General features: G+C 36.6%; 1 protein-coding gene across 1 annotated transcript in view; it reads left to right on the top strand.

The window, feature by feature from the left end:
• Positions 1-19533, top strand: part of LOC6643393 (sodium- and chloride-dependent glycine transporter 2) — a 32929-nt gene extending 13396 nt beyond the window's left edge. Inside the window, exons 2-11 of the mRNA XM_047009576.1 lie at positions 6601-7017; positions 9055-9544; positions 9610-9888; positions 16089-16242; positions 16315-16582; positions 16643-16746; positions 16851-17217; positions 17293-17502; positions 17583-17996; positions 18027-19533. Of these exons, the coding sequence (XP_046865532.1) occupies positions 6928-7017; positions 9055-9544; positions 9610-9888; positions 16089-16242; positions 16315-16582; positions 16643-16746; positions 16851-17217; positions 17293-17502; positions 17583-17996; positions 18027-19484 (3834 nt within the window). The 5' untranslated portion in view covers positions 6601-6927 and the 3' untranslated portion in view covers positions 19485-19533. The remainder of the gene's footprint in view (positions 1-6600; positions 7018-9054; positions 9545-9609; positions 9889-16088; positions 16243-16314; positions 16583-16642; positions 16747-16850; positions 17218-17292; positions 17503-17582; positions 17997-18026) is intronic.
• Positions 19534-21350: the final 1817 nt, after the last annotated feature.

Here is a 21350-nt window from a genome sequence, read left to right as displayed (position 1 = left end):
ATTTTGTTATTATGTTATTCAATATATTTCAAGGTGAAAGCAAAATTAAGTATATTTAAAGAGTTCATCATGATTATGCTTACATATGCCGTTTCCCATCTATGATGAAAAATCGAAGAATTGTTCAGCAGTTTGCTTTACGTGCTCGTTCCTAAACGTGTGTGTGTGTGTGTGTGTGTGTCTATATATTGTGTTGGCATGACTGATTTTTTGTTCAATTTTCTATTTACCCTTTTTCCGAAGGATGTGTGCTACTTTTCCTTAGATGTCTCGAAATAGGGGCAAAAGAAGATCCCTTTTCTTAATCAATCAATGAGAGTCTCAGAGTTTTCCCACTTTCAATAGTTCCATTGTTGGGACTTTCAACTAAGTATAAGTATTGTTTATTATACAAATAGATAGGGTATAGCTGCTTCGTTCTATTGCTGCTGTCAGACTATTGGCCCTTCAGTTTTTTAGTTGTTCCTTTTATGCTTCTCTAGGGTTAAGGTTGGCCCCGTTTCATCTCAATTGCTGCTTGTTTGGTTTTTGGGGTGATGGGTGGTGAGGGACTGACTAGGCCAGCCTTCTGCTGGATCAAGTTCAAGCATTTAAAGTTTTTGCCCCTTAATAATTGCCGAGCACTGTGCTGATGATGATGATGAAGGTTTCTTGTTTCCCTTCTTGTCTCGCCTTGGGGGATGTTGGCATAAAAATGTCAAAAATTATAGCAACAAAAAAAAAGCAAAGAAAGTAAAGAAGAGGAATGTCAGAACGGAAAATGCTGCCGGGCCGACAAGATACCGACGAATCATCATCGTCATTATGATGATAATGATCATCATCATCAAAAGGATATAAAGAACGAAACTGAAAATATTTCTTACACACACACAAACACACACACACACTTGCAAATACTAAACAGTCGACTGGGCTCACCATGCCCCATAAACCACTTTAGTTGCAATGCGTTGCACATTGCCAAGGTCATTGTCTATGTTGTCCCTGGCCCCTTACCCATGTTTTTCCACCTTCTGCCCTTCTACCCTGTCCCTTGCCATCGCCGATGTGTAAACACCAGCAGCAACAACAATAAAAACAACAACAACAACAGCAGCAGAAGCTCGAAAACATTTTCACACTCGAATTGACCAAACACAAACACAGAGCAAGAGCTCCTCCTCTCCTTCCCATCCCCGTCCCCAAAACGAAAGCTGAGGCAGATGATGAGTATGATGGGAAGGCAACAACAGATGAGGGCGACGAAGAGCAAAGCTGGCAGAGGAGGAAACATCAGACTCAGACAACAATTTCCCCTTGTTCAATTCTTAGTCTGTTGGTGGGCACATGGAGCGTATACGTAACACTTAATTGCTACTCTTGCATTTTAGTTTTGAATGATTTCGTTGCTTGTGTTCTTCTAGTTGTTGAGTACCTACTATTGTTAGTTGTGAGTTTGTTGCTTCTTTAAAATGAAACTAGCTGCACATTAATTATGTATAAGTTGCTGGGAAAGCATAAATTTTCACTTAAAGATAGAATGTCACACGATGTTAAAAATGTGCCAACAAATTGCCAGCTGGCAAACTTTGTTACTACCGACAAAATGTATAAATCTTTATTAAAGTATTATATTACTACCAGTTTTTGTATTCAAATAAACTGGAATGGCTTTTCACCCATATAGTCTTTAGAAAGTCCAAGTTTTTGTTTGAAAAGAATATGTCAAATTAACTTTTGTAACTCCTTTGTCAAAAATATGTACGTAATTTTAACTATTTAATTCAAGAATTCTAATCCCTCTTTAATGAACTTGCATTGAGACATAAAAATTGTACATTTTGGGTTCAAGTCTATTTGAGTGAATTATTTAAAACATTCATCATTCAAAGAGGACATTTTTTATCGATTGGAAAAAGATTGTTTCCTTAAGAGTACAAAAGTAGTTTTGTAATTGAAAATATTTAAATTGGCCTTTATTTGTTTTTCTATTACATAAATTTAAAATTCCCAAAAAATGCCAAAATTATTTTACATTTTGAGTTAAATGTAAAATAAATTCTGGCATTTGAGGGAATTGTGTAAAGTTTCAATAAAAAATTTAATTGACATTTGAACGAGTTTAAGTTAAATAATTTATTGAATCCATTATAGTGTTCATTCAAGTATATGATTGGATTTTTAGTTAATATTCAATTTACACGGTTTTTACATGCAAAAATCGCATCAGTTTTACTATTCGCCTTTTTGTTTAATTTTATTTGTTTACGTAAAAGCAACTTGATTTTTATAAGAAGATTCGAGGCATCAGCTAAGGGTATAAATATTTTTAATATCGCTAGCAACAAAATTGAGAAGAACAGGATTAATTTCATTTAATGCAAATTGTGTTGCCGATTGTCGGTTGTTTGTGTTGTTTTTTCTGCTCTCTTCAATGAAATAACGACTTCAACTATTTTTCCCGGTTAAATTCCGCTGAATTCAAAGCTGAAGCGGTGTTTTTCCCTGTTGTTTTCCTCTGCATTCTCTTAACTGCCCACAGGCATTGGTATCATTAAAAACTATTTGCTAAGCAAATGCCGCAAGCACAAAAAGCCGCCATCCCACAGCAACTGGCGGGCGAGAAAAGGATGAGAAGGAGCAGAGCAGAGGAAAATATCACCAGGATGAAATGAAATCCAACAGAAAGCATAAACAACAACAACTGAGAATTGTGGGCGATGTGGTAAACTAGTACAAAATTGTTTAGGGAAGGAAATATAAATGTATTTTAACAAAACAGTCCAGATGAGCAAAGGATAAGATAAACGAGCAAAACAGAATAAACAGAATGAAAGTCGAAATGTTTATACCCTTGTTAGATTCTGTGCTAATCTCTTTCTACCTTAACCTGTTAATGTTGGGAAACTTTTATGTGAAAAATAGAATGGAATGCCATAAAGCAAGCCATTCTATCATATGTATAACTGCTTAACATTTATCAGAATTAAAACTTTTTATGTGCATTTATTAATTATCTAGTTCGCTGGTAATCGCATTAAAAACAACTTTGTAATTAATTATATCTACTACATAGTTGGATTGAAAGTGAAACAAAAAGAAACGGGCCAATCTCGATCATGGTAAAATTTGTATATACTTGCAAGTTGAAATACCACTCGACCACCCGACATATTATTGTGGGACTGGGGCATTGTCTTACGAATAAACACAGTCCCGGTTATAGTTTTATAATAGTTTTATTTAATGTTAAGATAAGTATTGGTTTTTAGATAATATGTAGAATGAATTAACAGAATGCATTCGAGTCATTTATCTACAATTTGTTCACACTGACAATAAATTTGATCATTGATTTACATGACGTCCAGGTATATGTAGGGGAGAGGGCCCAGTTGTGCCCCTGTCCCAGTTATGGCATTCTCAAATATTTTTGAAATGCGGTATTGAATGTCAGTTTGAGCCCTGTAAATCATGTTCGTTAGACGTTCTGCAGTTTTTGGACAGACACCAACGTTAATAATCGTATTGTATATACGCGTACCAAACATCGTGTTGAAAATCGTGCGAAAAAGTTATTTTCATTTTTTTCAAAGTACCAAAATGTTGTGAAATTAACTGTGAAAAGGTGAGTGTAATGCATACAAATATTGTATTTTCCGTATATTTTGTGATTCTATATATGTAGATTTATGTGATTATGTGTTGTATATAAAAAATATACATTTGATTATGAAAAATCCCGGTTATGACTTAGTTGAGGTGCCCAGTTATGCCCCATTTTTTTTTTGCAATATGATCATGTAGAATTGTCAAATTCCAACATTTTTCTTGTTGTTTAAAAACAAGGAAAGGAAATTTACATATTGAGACCAGTTTTTCCGAGAATATTCTGGAAGATCTCAATCGGGAATGTTCATTCGAAGTGCGCTAACATGCAACCAAGTTATTTCACTTGCAAAAACTGTAAAAGTGACATGGACGACGAGAAATAAAAATCGTTGTCATTTATGGCCATTGGAGGCCAGTTTCTTTTGTGTTTTTCATTGTTTTTCCCATTGAAGGCCCTCATAATAAATAAACCGTTAAATCACAACAATTTGTGTGATATTCCTTTCAATTTTCTTATTTTCAGTGAATTTTTTAAGGTGACTCATAACTATTTTTCTGCCTAAAAAAAATTTCGCCAGATTAAATCAGTTCCAAAATTTTATGAGTAACTTAAATAAACATACTTTCTTTGGAAAAAAGGTGCGTTAGGTTAATATTTAAATGTTAAACTTCTTAATTTTTTATTTTTCGGAACTGAAGAAAAAATGTTTAGGTTTTTCAAAACCCGGCTCATAATTGGGCCCTCTCCCCTACCTTTTTATAGTTACAAGTAATTCATTTAAATAAAAACACACATCAGTTTCTGGAAAAAAAAAAAAATCAACCAAATTAGAAAGATCTTAGCCCAGAAGAGATGATTGCTAAACACTCACATTCATTTATCCTGGTTAATTTTTGTCACAAGTCAATCTTTATTTTTGTCGGATAAGCATAACAACATTTTTAATAGAAAGTCATACTTGAACAATCGTCGACTTCACTTTTACAATTTTTTAATAGATATATTATAATTTTGATTTTAGTAAGATTAATTGGTTACTTACATCCAGCAACAATCTTTGTGCCACCCGCCACTATAATGTTTACCACAATTAACTTTCCATTGACCATTAACCATATTAAATGTCGAAATTGATTTATCGACCATAACATCCGCAGCTGTCCTAATAAACTTTCCTAACGTCTCCAACTTTAATTTCGTATTTCATTTTAAAATTGTCATAACCAGCAAAAAGGGATTTGGGTTTTCCAAAGGTTTTGGCATTGGTGATGCAATGCAAACTTTCGATATAATTATCACAATCTCATTGTCAGTATATCAGAAGCAGATGATATAAGTGACAAGGTAGGGTATATAAGATGGTAGAGGATATGCGGTTGCAGGTTAAACCACTCCATGAGTGCTACGGTGTGGTGTCCTTTCAAGCGCCTGATTGATATGCTGTTGTTTAGCAGGTTGATGGACAATTTGTCAACGCAGTCAAGATGCTCCTTCGTCAGCCTAGTGATTTCATCAGCTATACATGGTAATCCATTCGTCCATACTGGCTTAAAGAGAAAATTTCTTTTCCTATCATTGCCAGTAAATTATTTTTTCGAATTTCTTTATCACCAAAAAAGAAAAACTCATCTCATCTACCTTCTTTGTTTTTCTTGCTTTGCTGATTCTATATAAAAGGAAGGGAAGAAAAACTGAAACTGCGAGATCGCTAAAGATTTAGGAGTCAAATGAAAAATAGGTATAGGGTATTTCCAGATGTCCGAAATAAGAAAACAAGCCTTTGATATCTCATTTACTCGACGTTCGGGATGTCCTTTTATGGATGGTAGTACTGTTTTGTAGTACTTGACGGCACAATTCCTGTTTTGGCCAAAGGACTTGCGAGGTATTCGCTGTTTTTATCAATAGTCCTTTTAGTGTAATTACTTACTTAAGTTTTGCTAATAAAAATTAATACAGTTTTATATAAAAAAAGCCAGTTTGGCATCTTTAAAAGTTAAAATATGCCTTGTTTTCCAGTATCAAATATTAACTAAGCCGTTAAAGAAATTGCCTCACGTCCATAGCGCATAATTAGACAATTTTTTAGGAAAATACTTTAGCATTTAATATTGTATTCTTCTCTTATTAGCTTTTGCTCAATTGTTATTCATTTGACTGAGTAATTAGTTCTGGTCTTTTGCTGTTATTTTTTCCTTTTTTTGTGGTTGGTCAATGTCTAGCCAGGCAAAGCTGAATACCCGAAAAAAAGGGGGTCGGGGGTGCCATAAAAAAACGTGACCAAGCACTAACAGGCCCCAGATGAGATGGAACATCATCATTATCATCGTAATCATCTCATCATGCCATCATCTCATCACCTTCACATCACATGATGTTATGGCCACTACAAAAACTGTGACAGTTGAATTGCAAATGTCTGTCTCTGTGTGAGTGTGAGTGTGAGTGTGGGTGTATGTGTGTGAATGGGCGGATGGGCGGATGGGTGTGTCTGTGGCACATCAAGTGCCATTGACGGGGCGTCATTTTCTTGAGCACTCATTTATGTCGAGGTGCCAGGCAAAAAGCAGAAACTGCTGCCAGAAAACGTGTGGAAAGGGCCTGTCGGTTGGTTGGTTTACGAGTGAGTGTGAAATCTCTTTTGATGGCCAAGTGAGATGTGGAGAGACAGGATAACTTGATTATTCAGTTAATTCGCAAAGATCATCCACACTAATCATCAACTGATGGTGTTGTTATTTTTTCGTCAAAGTTGTATAAGTTGTATGTGAATGTGAAGGTTTTGTTTATCACCCAACAATTTCAATGCCACTACACACCCCTCCCCAATGTCAAGTATCAAGTCACGTCAATGCCAAAATTTTCACACCCACTTCAAAGTGGGAAAAATCCATCGATGGAAAATTTAAGATTTATCTATCCTACACATATATATGTGAAAATTAGCAATGAGAAAATCTCTTAAATTCAATTATTAACCCATTTGCTATTGTGCCTGTTTCCAGTTTTTGCTTAACAACAACAACATGACTGATAGGGGCAACAGCTGGTCTAGCTGCTTCTATCAACCAAGATTCATCTGCTACTGCTGCTGCAACCAATTTGTATATTGATCGGCCATGTCACCGCAGAATTGCTTCAACTTTGACTCTGATTGCTGGCAACAAATGTTTGCCTAAAAACTAATCCTATGACTCTGGAATCAAAAATATTGCCAATAACAACAACGACAACCACATAGACAAACAATTGGCCGCAAAGAGATTGAATAAATCTAAATCTAATAAAGTTATTGAAAACCAATTACAAATTGCACACAAATATCATCAAAAATGGATAAAAAATCAAAAACGAAATCAAAAACGAAAGGTCTCAAGGCTAACAAAGAGTCGAGCACTCACTTGGATGTGGATCTATGGGAGGTAAGATGAATCATATATCTCTTCTATTAATGTAGGATTATGCAAAAATCCACAGACGTCTAATTGATATGGCACACTAAATAGGGCAAGTGAAAGGGACAGAAAATTATGTGAAATATACGATTTAGACCTCTGAACCTTTGGACCACTTCTCTGGGTCCGTCCCTACAGGAATCGGCTTAGATTTGAAAGTTTTTAAAAGAATGGACAACGCAGTTAAGATATTTTTGGTTTACATATAGCAGAAAACTTCTAAAAAGTCAAAAATAACAACTCTCCTCAGTTGTTAGTGTTCGATCAAATAACCAATACTCATTTTTTAAAATTTGTATTTCTTTGCACTAGATAATTATTATTGAGTCTCGAAATTTAACAAAAAATTAATTGTTTTATTAGCAATTTATTAATAATCATACTTATGCGAATCATTGTCAGTCTCCTACATATACTAGTCAAAGTTGAACAAAACAGTTAATCATAATTCAGAAAATTGATAAATTGTGAAATAATTTCCTTAGTCTCTCTATGTAGATCCCGCACTGATAGAAAACGAGGTTGGAGTATCGAAATCAGTAGAAATGCTAAAAAGTAATAAAAACATTATATGTACCATATGTATATTTCATGAGCTATATCAAAAAGAGACTACTATTTAGACAGAGTAAGATAACTTCCAAAAACCATTTTAATTTAGTCAAGAAATGTAACTGAGTAAAACTTTATCTAATATAAATTGTTAAAACATCCCTAAACATGGACGGTTCTTGAAAATATTTTAAAGAAGGTCCTATTAAAAAATCAACATTTTCGATGCTGTAATTTCGGTAGTTTTCAATGAAGGTATTTTTTCAGTATAAGGATATATCAATATATATAAAGAGGCGAAAAAGTGAAAAAAATGTTGGAATTACTGACGTTTTCGGGTTGTTCTGATCCCCGGGCTCCTTTCTCTAAGTATAATTTTATGTTGTTGGTTCAATATTGATAAACATTTTTTTGTTTTTGGCTTACAATTAGATGGAAAAGATTATCGCATATCCTCGTTGTACAGTTGCCTTAATAACTGGGCCACTTAGACAACTCATCTAATGAGGACTGCAATCTTTGCTAATATTTATCACTATTAAACTGAATATACTATATTTTTGACTGTTCAAGCCTTGGCTGTGGAGTTGCCATCATAATAGGAAGAGTATGAGTTATTGTAGAAACGACAATTTTGACTTTACAATAAATACATATGAACATATTTTACTCTACAAACGAACTCAGTTATTTCACGATGCCAACAGCAACTTCATATTGATTTACTACATTAGCCATGTCGTCACTTCTTTTCTATTTTCTGCCCAATTGAGATATTAAGCTTTAAAATTACATATCTACGAGTTTGTCGTTAAGAGTTTACATAAAGTTATCAAAGTAGTTTGTGCACCGCCTACCAATATACTCCTAATAAAATTCTTCTAAGGCAACTTTTTCATATTTCAATATATTTCTATTTACCTAAATGGAATTCAAGTCCTTCATAACCACAAAAGAATTATGAATTACCTTGAATATTTGTTTAATACAATATAAATTGATGAGACTTGGATTAAATTGTTTCAATTCTAAAGACTTGCATTGGAAAAAAAAACAATGAAGTCCTCGAGACATAGACATAGCATGGTCATCTCCTGCTGACCTTTTTACTTTGCATATATAGCAGAACATGTCATATAATTTCATGTCTTAAACACAGATATTCGATTTACGTGCACATTCTGTTAAATAAATCTCAAGAGATGATTGGCTTGACCTCCTCTATAGAAAACAAAAATTATATATATAAAATGAAATCTTTATTTATTATAGTAGATAAAATAACCAATCAATCTCAATCAGTCTGTGTGCCCTGCGACCTGCCTTGCCCTGGTGCTCTGTTGCTCTGATGGTCTTGGTGCCAACTGTTACACAGTTTGGCAGATGGCCAAATCTCATGCCAAGTGTCCAAGGTTAACCAAACATTTGCAATGTTTCCTTTTTGTTCCACAGCAAAACGAAGATCGTTTCAGCACCATTGACCTGCCAATGGCAAGAGATGGCAAAATGCTTGCAACTGCAACAGTGACACCAACAGCAACAGCATCAGCATCAGTAAATGCTGCAACATCCGCTTCGGGAAGCAGTGCCGGGGGTGGTTGTGCCAAAGGTCTCGTTGTGGTTTGTCCAGCCAGTGCTGCGGCATTGAGCAAAGAGAAGGAGAAGCAGAAAGAGAAGGATAAGGATAAGGATGTATCCACAATGCCGGTGGTCCAAATGAGCACTACACCCACAGCCATTAGCATTGCGGGATGTGCATCGGGCACAGCTTTGGTCACATTGGATACCAGTGTGGGTGGTGCTGGCGGTGGTGCAGGCGGTGTAGAACCAGAGCGTGGCAATTGGACAGGCCGTTTTGATTTTCTTCTCTCGCTGCTGGGTTACTCTGTCGGCCTGGGCAATGTCTGGCGATTTCCCTATTTGTGCTACAACAATGGGGGAGGTAAGTCAATGATTCTCTCAACTCTAGAAATGAAATGTTCACTTAATCATTTTCATTCATTGCAGGCGCCTTTCTCATACCATTCACCATCATGCTAATTATAGCTGGACTACCGCTGATGTTTATGGAATTATCTTTTGGCCAGTATGCTGCTCTGGGCCCGGTGGCCATTTATAGACGATTCTGTCCATTGTTTCGTGGCTTGGGCACTGGCATGATTCTGGTTTCGGCCATTGTAATGCTCTATTATAATCTGATTATTGCATGGACCATTTTCTACATGTTTGCCTCGTTTCGCACTCAATTGCCGTGGCAGAATTGTGAGCTGGAATGGAGCACGGAACGTAAGTAGAAACCATTTCAGATGGGCAGAAGATTTTCCTTAGGGTTTTCAATTAATTGCCAAGAAGAGAGTGAGCCAGAAAGCGAGAGAGACCAACTTATATATAAGTGGCAGCATTTTCTATGTTCTTGGGTAATAAATTAGGCAAATTGCAAGCTGTCAAAAGTGAAACTTTTATTTTTTTGTTCTTTTTCTTCTATTCCATTTTGTTTTTGTTTTGTTTGCTTTGCTCTCCTGACTTGGCCGTGCCCCAGGGTGAAAAAGAAAAAAGCCGAAAGAAAAAACTGCTGACCCACTAGACAATTTGTTTCAAAGATAAACAACACCAACAGGCAGGCAAAAGTAAAGCCGAGACTTTAATAAAGATGAAAAACAAGTTTTCATGTGGATTAGTTAGATTCACCTTCAAGTGAAGTGGAAAGTATTAAGATATTTTAAAAACTAACAAACAAAAACAAAAAAAAAAAAACTAAAATCAAAATCCTTGATTTAACTTATAGCTGCAGCTTCAAATTTCCGGAAAATCTATCGAGTGTTTTTTTTTCCCTTGTTTCAATTTTATTTACGCACACGTTAACAATAAAGAGAGAGGGGAAGAGAGAGAGAGAAAATAGCAAATGAAAGGGATGGCAGAGAAAACTGTTCACTGAAGATGATAATAATAAACAAGCGACAAGAGGGGGGGCTGTGAGAGGGCGGGGCTAGTGCGGTGATACGAGGCGGAGGTGGAGGCGTCGGCAACGGCGGCGGCAGTGACAACAAAAGGAAACCAAAAGGCGACGCCATAAAGTAGGCAATTGTTTTTGTGCCTTGGTTCGTTGCTTCTCATTTGACATTGTTAGCTTAGGTGAGCAGGCGGGTGATTGCCTCGCCAGACAACTATATCACGTAGGCGACAATAATGGCCAAGGAGGCGTGGCAGTCGGTGCCAGCGGGACATCGGTTGGCAGGGCGTTGCTAGTCCCTTTGTATTGTACGCGCTTAAGCGTGCATTTGATTTCTTTGCACACTCACACAACCACACACAAACAAACACCCACACAAAAACACTTTAAAATTGCCTGACACGCGAAGGACATGAATATAAATCTTTAACGATGCAGCTCTCTTTGAGAGAGGCCTACAATTGTATAGGCATCCGGAAAACTAGACTAACGATAGGCCAAGTGAAACGAGAAGGCCAAGACAAGAAGAAGAGAGTCATAAAAAGTAGCAAGTTTATGGCATAAAAATAAACAAGGAATAAAGTATGTAGCTAGCAAAAAAAAAAAAACATTTTCAGATAATGCAAAGAAAAAATTATATATATAAAACACTTAATTTAAAATTGCAAAAAAAAAAAAAAGCACACCGTGAAATGTGATAATTGAGGAAATGAATATAAATGATTGATGATAATGGGAATCGAGAAATTATAAGTGAAAAAGAAAAACGTTGACTAAGTAGCAAGAAGATGTGAAAAAAACTGGGGAAATGAAATATGAGAACATTCAAAGAAAAGGCAAAAAAAAACAAGTAAGAGAAAAAAAAAAAAGTGAGAAAAGTTAAGTAGATGAACTTAAAACCAAATAACTGAAATTAATTTTAAACTGCCGAATTTTGAATGCTCTTTTTAATTAGATTTATCCAAGACAGATCACTTACAGATAAATTATCTTTATTAATAGTATTAATAAATAGTATTGTCTATGTGGTTTATAGATTAAATTGGGAAGAAAAACACATCAAATTAAATATCTAAGAGTGCTAAATATCAAGTAAATATTCCACAGAAAAATAAATTTAATTAAAAGATAAGTTACAAAATGAGAAAACATGGTTGATGGAAAATTAAATCTTTGTGGTTAGCCGGCTAAATGGCCTAAAATAGTTTTTGTTGTAATTTTTGTTATAATGGCTAACTAACTTAATCTCTCTTAACCTATCTCAAAATGCATGGCTTATGAAAACTTTCCTTTCCTGTGTGTGTAGTTAAATTAATATAAAATCGAAATCACGTTTTTGGCACAGTTTTTGCTTCATTCTAATGCAGTTTTTTATGGCAATTTCAGAAAGCATTTTAAACTTGCAAAAATTATTAATAATTTTGGATTATACATTTATACTTTTTAATAAAAGTTTATGAAATATTTTAACGAATACGAGGGCGGTCCGAAAAGTACTCATTCTATTATTTGAAACTCAAGTATGGCAAATTATCTCCAATAAAGACTTCTGTAGTATCGACTTGACTTGAATCCCCTTTTTTAATCTATCGGAGAAAATGTACTCTCAGAGCCTGCAAGGCCTTTATGAATGGCAGCGGTGACCTCTATTTTTGACTACATAATCTGTCCAAAGTGAGACTCTTTCAGCCTTGGAACTAAATTAAAGCCACAAAGGGCCGTATCTGAAGAATAAATGGGGTAGCCACTCTTGATGCAATTCGGTCAGACTGTACCTCCGTCCGATGGAAAAGTAAAGTTTGTGCTTCAACTCTGTGTCAAATCAAGCCACAAATTCAACTTCAAAAAGTCCTTCTGCAGGCACTCAATGTAGAGTACGGATGGAGCCTTCTCATGCCTTAAACTTCAAATGAGATACCCAGAGTTTCAGATATCTTGTGGTAATATGTCCGAGATCATGGGTTTTGGGTACTTTAAACTCCGTAGTTGTCATTTCCGGGGAATCTGGGAGTGGATAATCATTGCTTATTTTGATGTGCGATTTTGTTTCGAAAATAAACATTAAATCAGCATCCGTCCTCTCTAAAGTCCGCCTTGGACACGCTCACTTCCACACGTGGCGATAGACAACTATGAGTTGAATTCTTTTGAAGAACATACAACATAATGGTAAATCTTTTTTGCATTTCCTCATAACTCGGTGAAGCTTAGTACTCATCGGACCTCTCTCGTATGTAAGGGTTACTTTTTGGTGTATGTATGAGTGTGTGATATTTATTTCAGTTTTTCTTTTTAGCATTTTTCTGTTTGGCTTATTTTATGACTGCTGGCTTAGTGGCACTCAAGTGCATGTGTGTGCGAGAGAGAGTATGAGAGAGATAGAGTGTGAGAGAGAGAGAGGGAGACACAGGCCCTCAAGTGGCCGTCTCTATGAACAGGCTAAGGCAATAATAATGGCAACAGCAACAACAAATATGTCAAATGCCATTGAAAGTTTTGCATGAGCCAACGCAGAGCTTCCCCTAGAAACATAGACGCATAGACATATCACCACCGCCCCCCCACCCACCACTCACCCATCACCGTCAAATGCCACCTCATCCTGCAAAAACACAGACAACGATGATTTAATACAAACGCCATTGATACAAAAGACTGAGAGCTAAAGCTCCTAACCAAATGGAGGCTCCTAAGAAAAGCGCGTTCGTTCCATTCGGTTTTTCCTTTTTGCCTTTATTTCACGTCTGTGTGTGTGTGTGTGTGTGTATGTGAGAGAGCTAGAAATCGATATGAGGTGCGGATGTTATCGTATCTGTCGCCGTCTTGGCTTCTTCTTCTCACGTTTTTCCGTCATATTTTTTTTTTATATATTTTTTTATTGTTGAAATGACAACAATTATGTCTTAACTGTTTTTGACATTCAATCGACACACCGAGTCAGGGCAACCTCAACCTTGCGGCAGCTTCATCTACAGTTTTTTTTTCTTTTTCATCCATAAGCTCTTAAGTTAGACAAGGGGAAAAGACCATTTGAGAAAGGAAGAGATTCTTAGAGGAAGACAAGCAATTTCTTAAGGATTTTATTTATTGACACTTTCGCCTTCCTGCCTTCGGTTTCATCCTTCGATCCAACTTGACTCTCCTGGCCACGTCCGTCTGATATATATATATACATACATATATATTTTAGATGATAAATGTTTACTTTTAGTGTCATGATTAAAATGTGTTTAACTTGTTTGTGTATTGATTGAATGTCACATACTCAATGGCGAACATTTACGAGTATGTATTTAGGATTCTCACATATTTTTGCCTTTCTTTTTCTTTTGCTTCGTGTAAATATTTATTATTATTGGCTTAAATCCACTTAAATTTGAGGCATAGTCTTAAAAGGGGATTTATGGAGCTTTTCCTTTTGCTTTAGAGTGGTTTATATACATACATACATATATACTTGTTCTCTTGCTTCTTCTGGCACTTTTCCATCATCCATCAAGATTTTATTTGGGCAATTAAAATTGACATCTGTATGTACATATATCTATGAGAGAGAAACTTATAATGAAGCCAATGTTTCATTTAGTTTTTGGGGGGCTAATCAAAAGTCCAATGTGTCAGTCAACAGAGACATCCATAACCCGACAAACTGTCGGTAGAGTTGCTAAAAGTTCTGGCGAGTATCCCCCAAACATGCCAAAGGCATTGCCAAACTTAAAGGTCACACAAAAAATTTAATGGCAATTTCCTACTCTGGCAGGTCGGAGCCAACTTATATAAGATGCTGTATGTGTGTGTCTCTGTTCGTGTGTGTATGTGTGTGTGTTTGACAGCAAGCATAATCAACAATCACACACACACACACACACACTCATAGATGTTGGGATGTTTTTCAGAGTTTTCTTGTTCTTCTTTTGCTTTTTCTACTTTTTCTTTGGTTCTGCTCAAATAAAATTTATACGATTTGTATCTACGGGTTGTGTGTGTGTGTGTGTAGGGCTGGGTGCATGTGTGTGTGTAATCAAATTAATTGCAGAACAAACAACACACAGACAGGCCAAATTAAACGCCAAGTAAACACTTTGAAGTTTGTCTTCTTGTTTTCTTCCTATTCCCTCTACCCCTCTCGTCATTCCAAAGACCACAAGAAATTGTTTTCAATTTTCTACAAGCATCGAATTTTATTTTAATTTTGATGCTGATTGATTGGTTCGGGCCACATTTCGTTTCGGCGTATTTCAGTGTTATTGAGAGAGAGAGAGAGAAAGAGAGAGATAGAGATGGAGAAAGAAGAAGAAGAAGAGAGACACTGTCAGTGGCAATTGTCTGCCGTTTCACAGGGCGTATGTGTAATTTGAGTGACTCTGTGTGTGTGTGTGTGTGTCGAGGGAATATTGTCAATTGGCTTGCTGAAATACTAGAGATGCATGGTTTTACTGGTTTTGATGGTTGGCCTGGTATATTTCATTCATTTGTCTCTCTAATATTGTTAAATAATGTATAAGACTAAAAAGCTTGCAAGAATTGCATAGACAAATATTTCCTGTGATATTTTCCATTGCCTGCTTTTAGGCTCCCCTTTACATACGTTTCGGTCTTGCAACGTGACCTGCATAATTAAGTACGAGAAGATTAATAGGAAATAGACAAAACACACATAGACACGTGTGTGCATTTGTGTGTGTGTGTGTGTAGGCAGGTGTATAATTAAATATCAAATGAAAAACTACACAAACTAAGCTGAAATTAGTTACACAAAGCATGTTTCAACCCAAGAAAATCTGTCCAATTGAAATTGAAAGTGACTTTTGCTTTTGGTTTTTTTTCATCTTTTTCCAACAAAGAGTCTTCAAAGTACTAAAAATATCTTTAGGTTCTTGTGGTTAACCGCTTCGTTTCGGCGGCTTTTATTGCCTAATCATGCAATCTTTGCAATCACAAACCAAATGTGGCAGTGGCAGTTGAAACACCGAGAGTCAATTTTAAATTTGAATACGTTCTTTTTTTTATCTTTAAAACAAATTTCATTTTCTCCATTTAATCATGGGCAGGACAACAAAATGCCCACAAACCCTTCTGATGATGGCCGCCATCATTTGCCAATTCATTTCATTCATTCAACATGAACTTGACTGCCGTGTTTTTTCCACGTTTTTTTCGCCTCCTTTTCTCTTTGTTGGGTAGTCCTTTTTTTTCTCTCTCTTGCAGGACAACATTGTTGTCAGAGTTATAGAGTCCTGGCTCTTTTCACTGATTTGCTACTTTGTACTTTTAATTATGTAGCCGCACAAAAAAGCTGCCATTTCGTTGTAGACTTGTGCATACTTTAAGCTCTCTTCGTTTTTGTTTTTGTTGCCCCCTTTACAAATAGTTCATAAATATTAAAATGCTAACGGAAGCCCTTTTTTTGTGTGCATAATTGAGTAGGGTTTGGTGAGGGAGAGGCTGACAAAGGTGCGGAAATAAGAAAAACACGAAACTGCTGACAGAAATTCTCCATTGACCTCCACTTCTCCTCTTTTCGTGCTCGTTCCAGATTGCTTCTCCTACGTCCAGGCCGATCAATGTGAGGCATCGAATGGTACCTATTACCTGCGTACCTGCTATAATTCCAGTGCCGCAGAGGAGAACAACATCACCGAAATGGCTTTGCATGCTTTGAAACGACCACCAGCCGAAGAGTACTTCAAGTGAGTTGGGTCAAGCAGTTTTTATTTTTCATTTTAACTCTATTCACTTTTCGTTGAATCGATCTTTTGCAGCAACTATGTCTTGGGCCTGTCCAGTGGCATTGAGGAAACTGGCAGCATTAAATACTCCCTGGCTGCCTGTCTACTGCTCGCCTGGGTCATTGTCTTTCTTTGCCTTTGCAAGGGCGTGCAGTCCTCTGGCAAAGTGGTCTATTTCACAGCTCTGTTTCCCTATGTGGTATTGGTTATCCTGTTCGTAAGAGGTGTCACTCTACCTGGAGCGAGCACGGGCATATTGTTCTACTTGACACCCGATTGGAAGCAACTGGCCAATGCTCAGGTGAGCAATAATAATAAATTGTTGTTTAGCGATTTCTAATCAATTTGTTGGGGGGACTAGGTCTGGGGTGATGCCGCTGTTCAGATATTTTTTGCATTGAGCCCCGCCTGGGGTGGTCTGATTACATTATCATCGTACAACAAGTTCTCAAATAATTGCTACAAGTGAGTAGAGAAGTTTGTCCATTGAGTAAGATCGAGCAATTTATGCAAAAGGTTTATTGGGATTTGCTTTCATTGTGCTTTCAAAATTCGTTTCATTTCGGCAGGGACGCTCTAATTGTGGCCGTTTGTAATATTGCCACATCATTCTTTGCCGGGTTGGTGATTTTCTCGATTATTGGTTTTCTGGCCCACGAACTGGATGTGGAGGTGAAAAAGGTTGTGGATCAGGGCGCTGGACTGGCCTTTATTGTCTATCCGGAGGTGGTGACACGTTTACCCATCTCACCCGTTTGGTCGATACTGTTCTTTGTCATGCTGCTGACACTTGGATTAGATTCACAATTTGCTCTAATGGAGACCGTAACCACTGCCATTTTGGATAAATTTCCAAATTTGCGACAATGCAAAATCTGGGTTGTATTGGCTGTGGCCATATTTGGCTATATTGGAGGTCTGGGATTCACCACGAATGTGAGTCAGAGTCTGAGAGGGAGAGAGAGCGCCAGAATTTAACATAATCTTCATTGCTTTTCTTTCGTTCTTTAGAGTGGCATGTATTGGCTACAATTGATGGATAAATATGCAGCCAACTGGTCTGTTTTGCTTATTGCCATATCGGAATGCGTTTTAATCGCCTGGATATATGGCTCGCAACGTTTCCTTAATGACATACAAGGCATGATTGGGAAGAGGTCACGTTTCTGGAATTGCTTTTGGGGCATCATGTGGCAGTATATAACACCGGCCACATTGCTGGTAAGTGAAATTAATTGACAACACTTCTCAAATCGTCGTCGTCTGTATCATCATCATCATCATTATCCTGTTTTTGCCAGTTCATTTTATTCTTCAACTGGGTGGAATACAAGCCCGCTCAATATGGTCACTATATCTATCCATTCTGGGCCGATGCAGTGGGCTGGACTATTGGTCTGCTGCCCGTATGTGTCATCTTTTTGGTGGCCTTTCAACAATTTTGTCAGGCTCCCAGTCATTTGAGTATACGGGAACGTCTCAAGCATTTGCTACAGCCCACTGCAGAATGGGGACCCGCTGGTCGACCTTGTGTAAATTTACATGCCGAACGCTATCAGAGCCAGAATTACGATGGAGTGACCAACACTCAGATTTTGATCAGCAATCCAGGTAATCCCCCCGACTCGGTGCTTCCCTATGATGATGTGGGCAATGGCAACAGTAATGGCAACGGCAATTTCAACGGCAACACCTACCGCGATGAGGCAATGCAACTCTGAGAGCGAGTAATGGCATCCTCGTCGACGGTGGTGGACGTTGATGCCTTGCCAGTGGCAACAGTGGGCAAACTGCCAGGACCGAGCATACTTAAGACCTCGGCCAGACACAGCAGCAATCAACAACAGGCTCAACAGGCCGAGAACGGTAAGCACAAGGTCCATGCGGAGGTAAGTCCCAGCAAGCAGCCGCTTATCCAGCCGGAAAGTGAAAGCGAACAAACTGCCAAAAAGGATGCACCAGTTGTACCAGCTACTTCTGCCGCTCCTGCCACCACCAAAGTGTTTGCCACCGGCACAATGAGTAGTGGCCGTGAATGTTCCACCATGTCTACATTTGCCAATGCCAATGGTTCGGCAGCAACAACACCGCCAGCAGCTCCAGCAGCAGCAACAGATGCCAAAGTAACTTCACCTGCATCTGCTCTCAACAACACAACAGCAATAACTTCTGCCAAGACGGCAGCAACAACAACAACAACAGCAGCAGCAGGAGCCATTTCTGCTGGCATCAAGTCAACACCAGCAACTGCAACTACCGTAACCAAAAATGTGTCTGGCACAAAGCCAACTCCTGCTTTGTCCACATTCATGCCAGCAATAAAAACATCAGCAACTGTTGCAGGCCCATCAACAGCAACAACAGCAAATCAAAAGTCACAAGTTGTATCGGTCATCAATGCATCAATTATATCACAGCCAATGCCAACTATTGTTCAAAATACAACAAAACCGGCGACAACAGTTGCCAGTGTGACAGCAATATCGGTGAAATTGACAACAGCATTAGCACCAACAACAACAGCAGCAGAACCTTCGGTAAAACAGATAACCGAAAAAACTATAACAACAGCAGCAATCAGTATTAAGCCAGTAACCACAATTAACAAACAGCCAGCAACATCTGTCGCAGTAACTACAACAGCAACATCAATTGCTAAACCTTCAGTAACAGCAAGTACAGCAGCAACATCAGCTGTTAAGCCTTCTGCAATAGCAAACACAGCGGCAACATCCTTAACTAAACCAAGTAGCACAACAACTTCAGCAGCTAAACCAACTACAACAGCAACATCAGCGGTTAAACCATCTACAACAGCAACATCTTCGGTAAAATCATCAACAGCAGCAGCGCCATCTTCTGGAAAAACATCAACGGTAGCCGCAACAAAAGTCCCAACTCAAAAATCAGGAAACGACAAGGCGCAAACTAACAAAAACCCCACAGCAACATCAACAACACCATCAACAACAACAACAACAAAGCCAAGTGGCAGCAATATGTCACCAAAGGTCATCAAGGGAAATACCGCTAAACCCACAATAACAACAACAACAACAAGTCCTACAAAGACCACGGTCAAATCCTTTAAGCCACCAGCAACAACAAGCCCAACAAAAGCCACAAGCAAATTTACAGCAGCAACATCAAACAGTGGACAAAATCAGGCGGTCAAAACGAAAGCAACTACATCAAAAAAGTAAACTATAGCAAAATGGTAGTTCCGAAATCGAAAATAAAACTATTTTTGTAAGTACTTATCAATAAAAAACAAAAAAAGGAAAACTAAACTCACACGAGCTACGCAGCAAAAAATAAATAATTCTAGGAAATTGTTCTAGGATTTAAAAAAAAAAAAAACCAAAAACACACACAGAAAAAAAACTATTTATACATAATTGTTAGATATTTTAGAGACATTTATTTTATGTTATACATACATTTTGGTCAAGGACTAACAAGACTATGGCAAGTATTTTCAGTTTTCGTTGCAATTACTCGATAAAGTTAACGTTAATCCTTAGTCGTGAAGAGTGTGTCTATTCGTATATACCCCAAACTATGAAATACGTTCCCAGTACTTTTTAGAAATGAGACAAATGAGTAAGAAATTAAAGAGCAATGTCCAAGTGCAATGAATGGCAAAGCAACGTTTAGTGAAAGTTTTTAATATTACATTTTATAGACTTATTTATGTAGACATTAAATGCAAATGCATAATGGTTTTTATCCAATTATTTTTAAACTAAACCAACCCACTTTGGTAATTGAATAAGTGCTGCAATTGTTAAGTTGTTTTCTATTTTTTCTGTTGTCGTATACATTTTTGATTTCTTTTGTATTCATGTTTAGTGAAATATATAAATGCATACATATACATATATATATATATCTATAATACGATTAATATGAATGTACCTAGATAATAGAAAACTAAAAGAATAAAAATATATGTATGATTAAATGAGAGACTCATGTACCTAAATGAAATTAAGATACATACATACATAGTTAATAAGCAAAATACCTAACAAAAAAGAAAGAACAAAATTTATATTGTATGTACCGACAAATAGATATATACCTAAACTATATATATTTAGAAATGTTTTTTGTGTATGTCAAGTAGATCAATAAACAGAAGAAAACAAAACAAACAAACAAACAAACAGAGGAAGGAATAACTAAAATACAATAATTAATTATGATTGAGTGTTTTAATTAATGTTTACATAATTGTTACAAAAAGTATTAACTATATCAAGCTGTGTGTTGCCTAATAAAAAAAAAAAACATTAAAAAAAAAACGTATACAAGAGATATATACATAAGTACATACAAAGTATTTATATATGTATGTGAACATTTGTATGTGTTTGTACCTGTAGTTAGTTAATTAAAAATAAATGATATACCTATATGCATATATATATACATATATGAACCCATAGCAAATGTTAAACACGATTTAGCTTTTATTTTTGTGTGCGATTTGTGATGGAAAGAGAATTGGGAATTGTTTTTTGTTTGTGAGACGGCAATAGATTAAAGGAGGGTAAACAGGAATTTAAACGAAAATTATTGTTATCAACTATGATTTAATAGTTGTTGTTTGTTTTAGCGCAGTAGCTGTGACATAATAAAAACCACAACCTAAGTAAACCAATGTACCTAGTCATATAATGCCTATATAACAAGTAATCAAATTCAATGTCGGTGTTGCATGTTGCATGTTGTGTGTACCTGTGGCAAAACAAAACAAAAAAAGCAAAAAAAAAAGCAGAAAGTAAAACTAACCTAGCGATTCAGCTTTGGATAGACCAAAGTTTCCATACTCTTGCAAGTTTAAACATTTCAAAGTCTAAATTAAATTTTATAGTTAGAAGAGAATTCTTCTTCTAATCTTCTAAATCTTTCATCTAAGTATTAAAGTATATTTATCTTTTAAAAAATTCAAGATACCTCTTTAGGTTCAACTTTAAAAGGTTCAATTAATAAATTAAAAAACTTAACAACCAATAATTTTCGTACTGCAAGGTAAAATTTATTTTATGAGCTCTATAAAAAAG

The sequence above is a fragment of the Drosophila willistoni genome (genome assembly GCF_018902025.1).
Source record: "Drosophila willistoni isolate 14030-0811.24 chromosome 2L unlocalized genomic scaffold, UCI_dwil_1.1 Seg168, whole genome shotgun sequence".
Taxonomy (NCBI): Eukaryota; Metazoa; Arthropoda; class Insecta; order Diptera; family Drosophilidae; genus Drosophila; species Drosophila willistoni.
The sequence above is the reverse complement of the archived record's forward strand: the minus strand, read 5'-3'. Positions and strand labels throughout refer to the sequence as shown.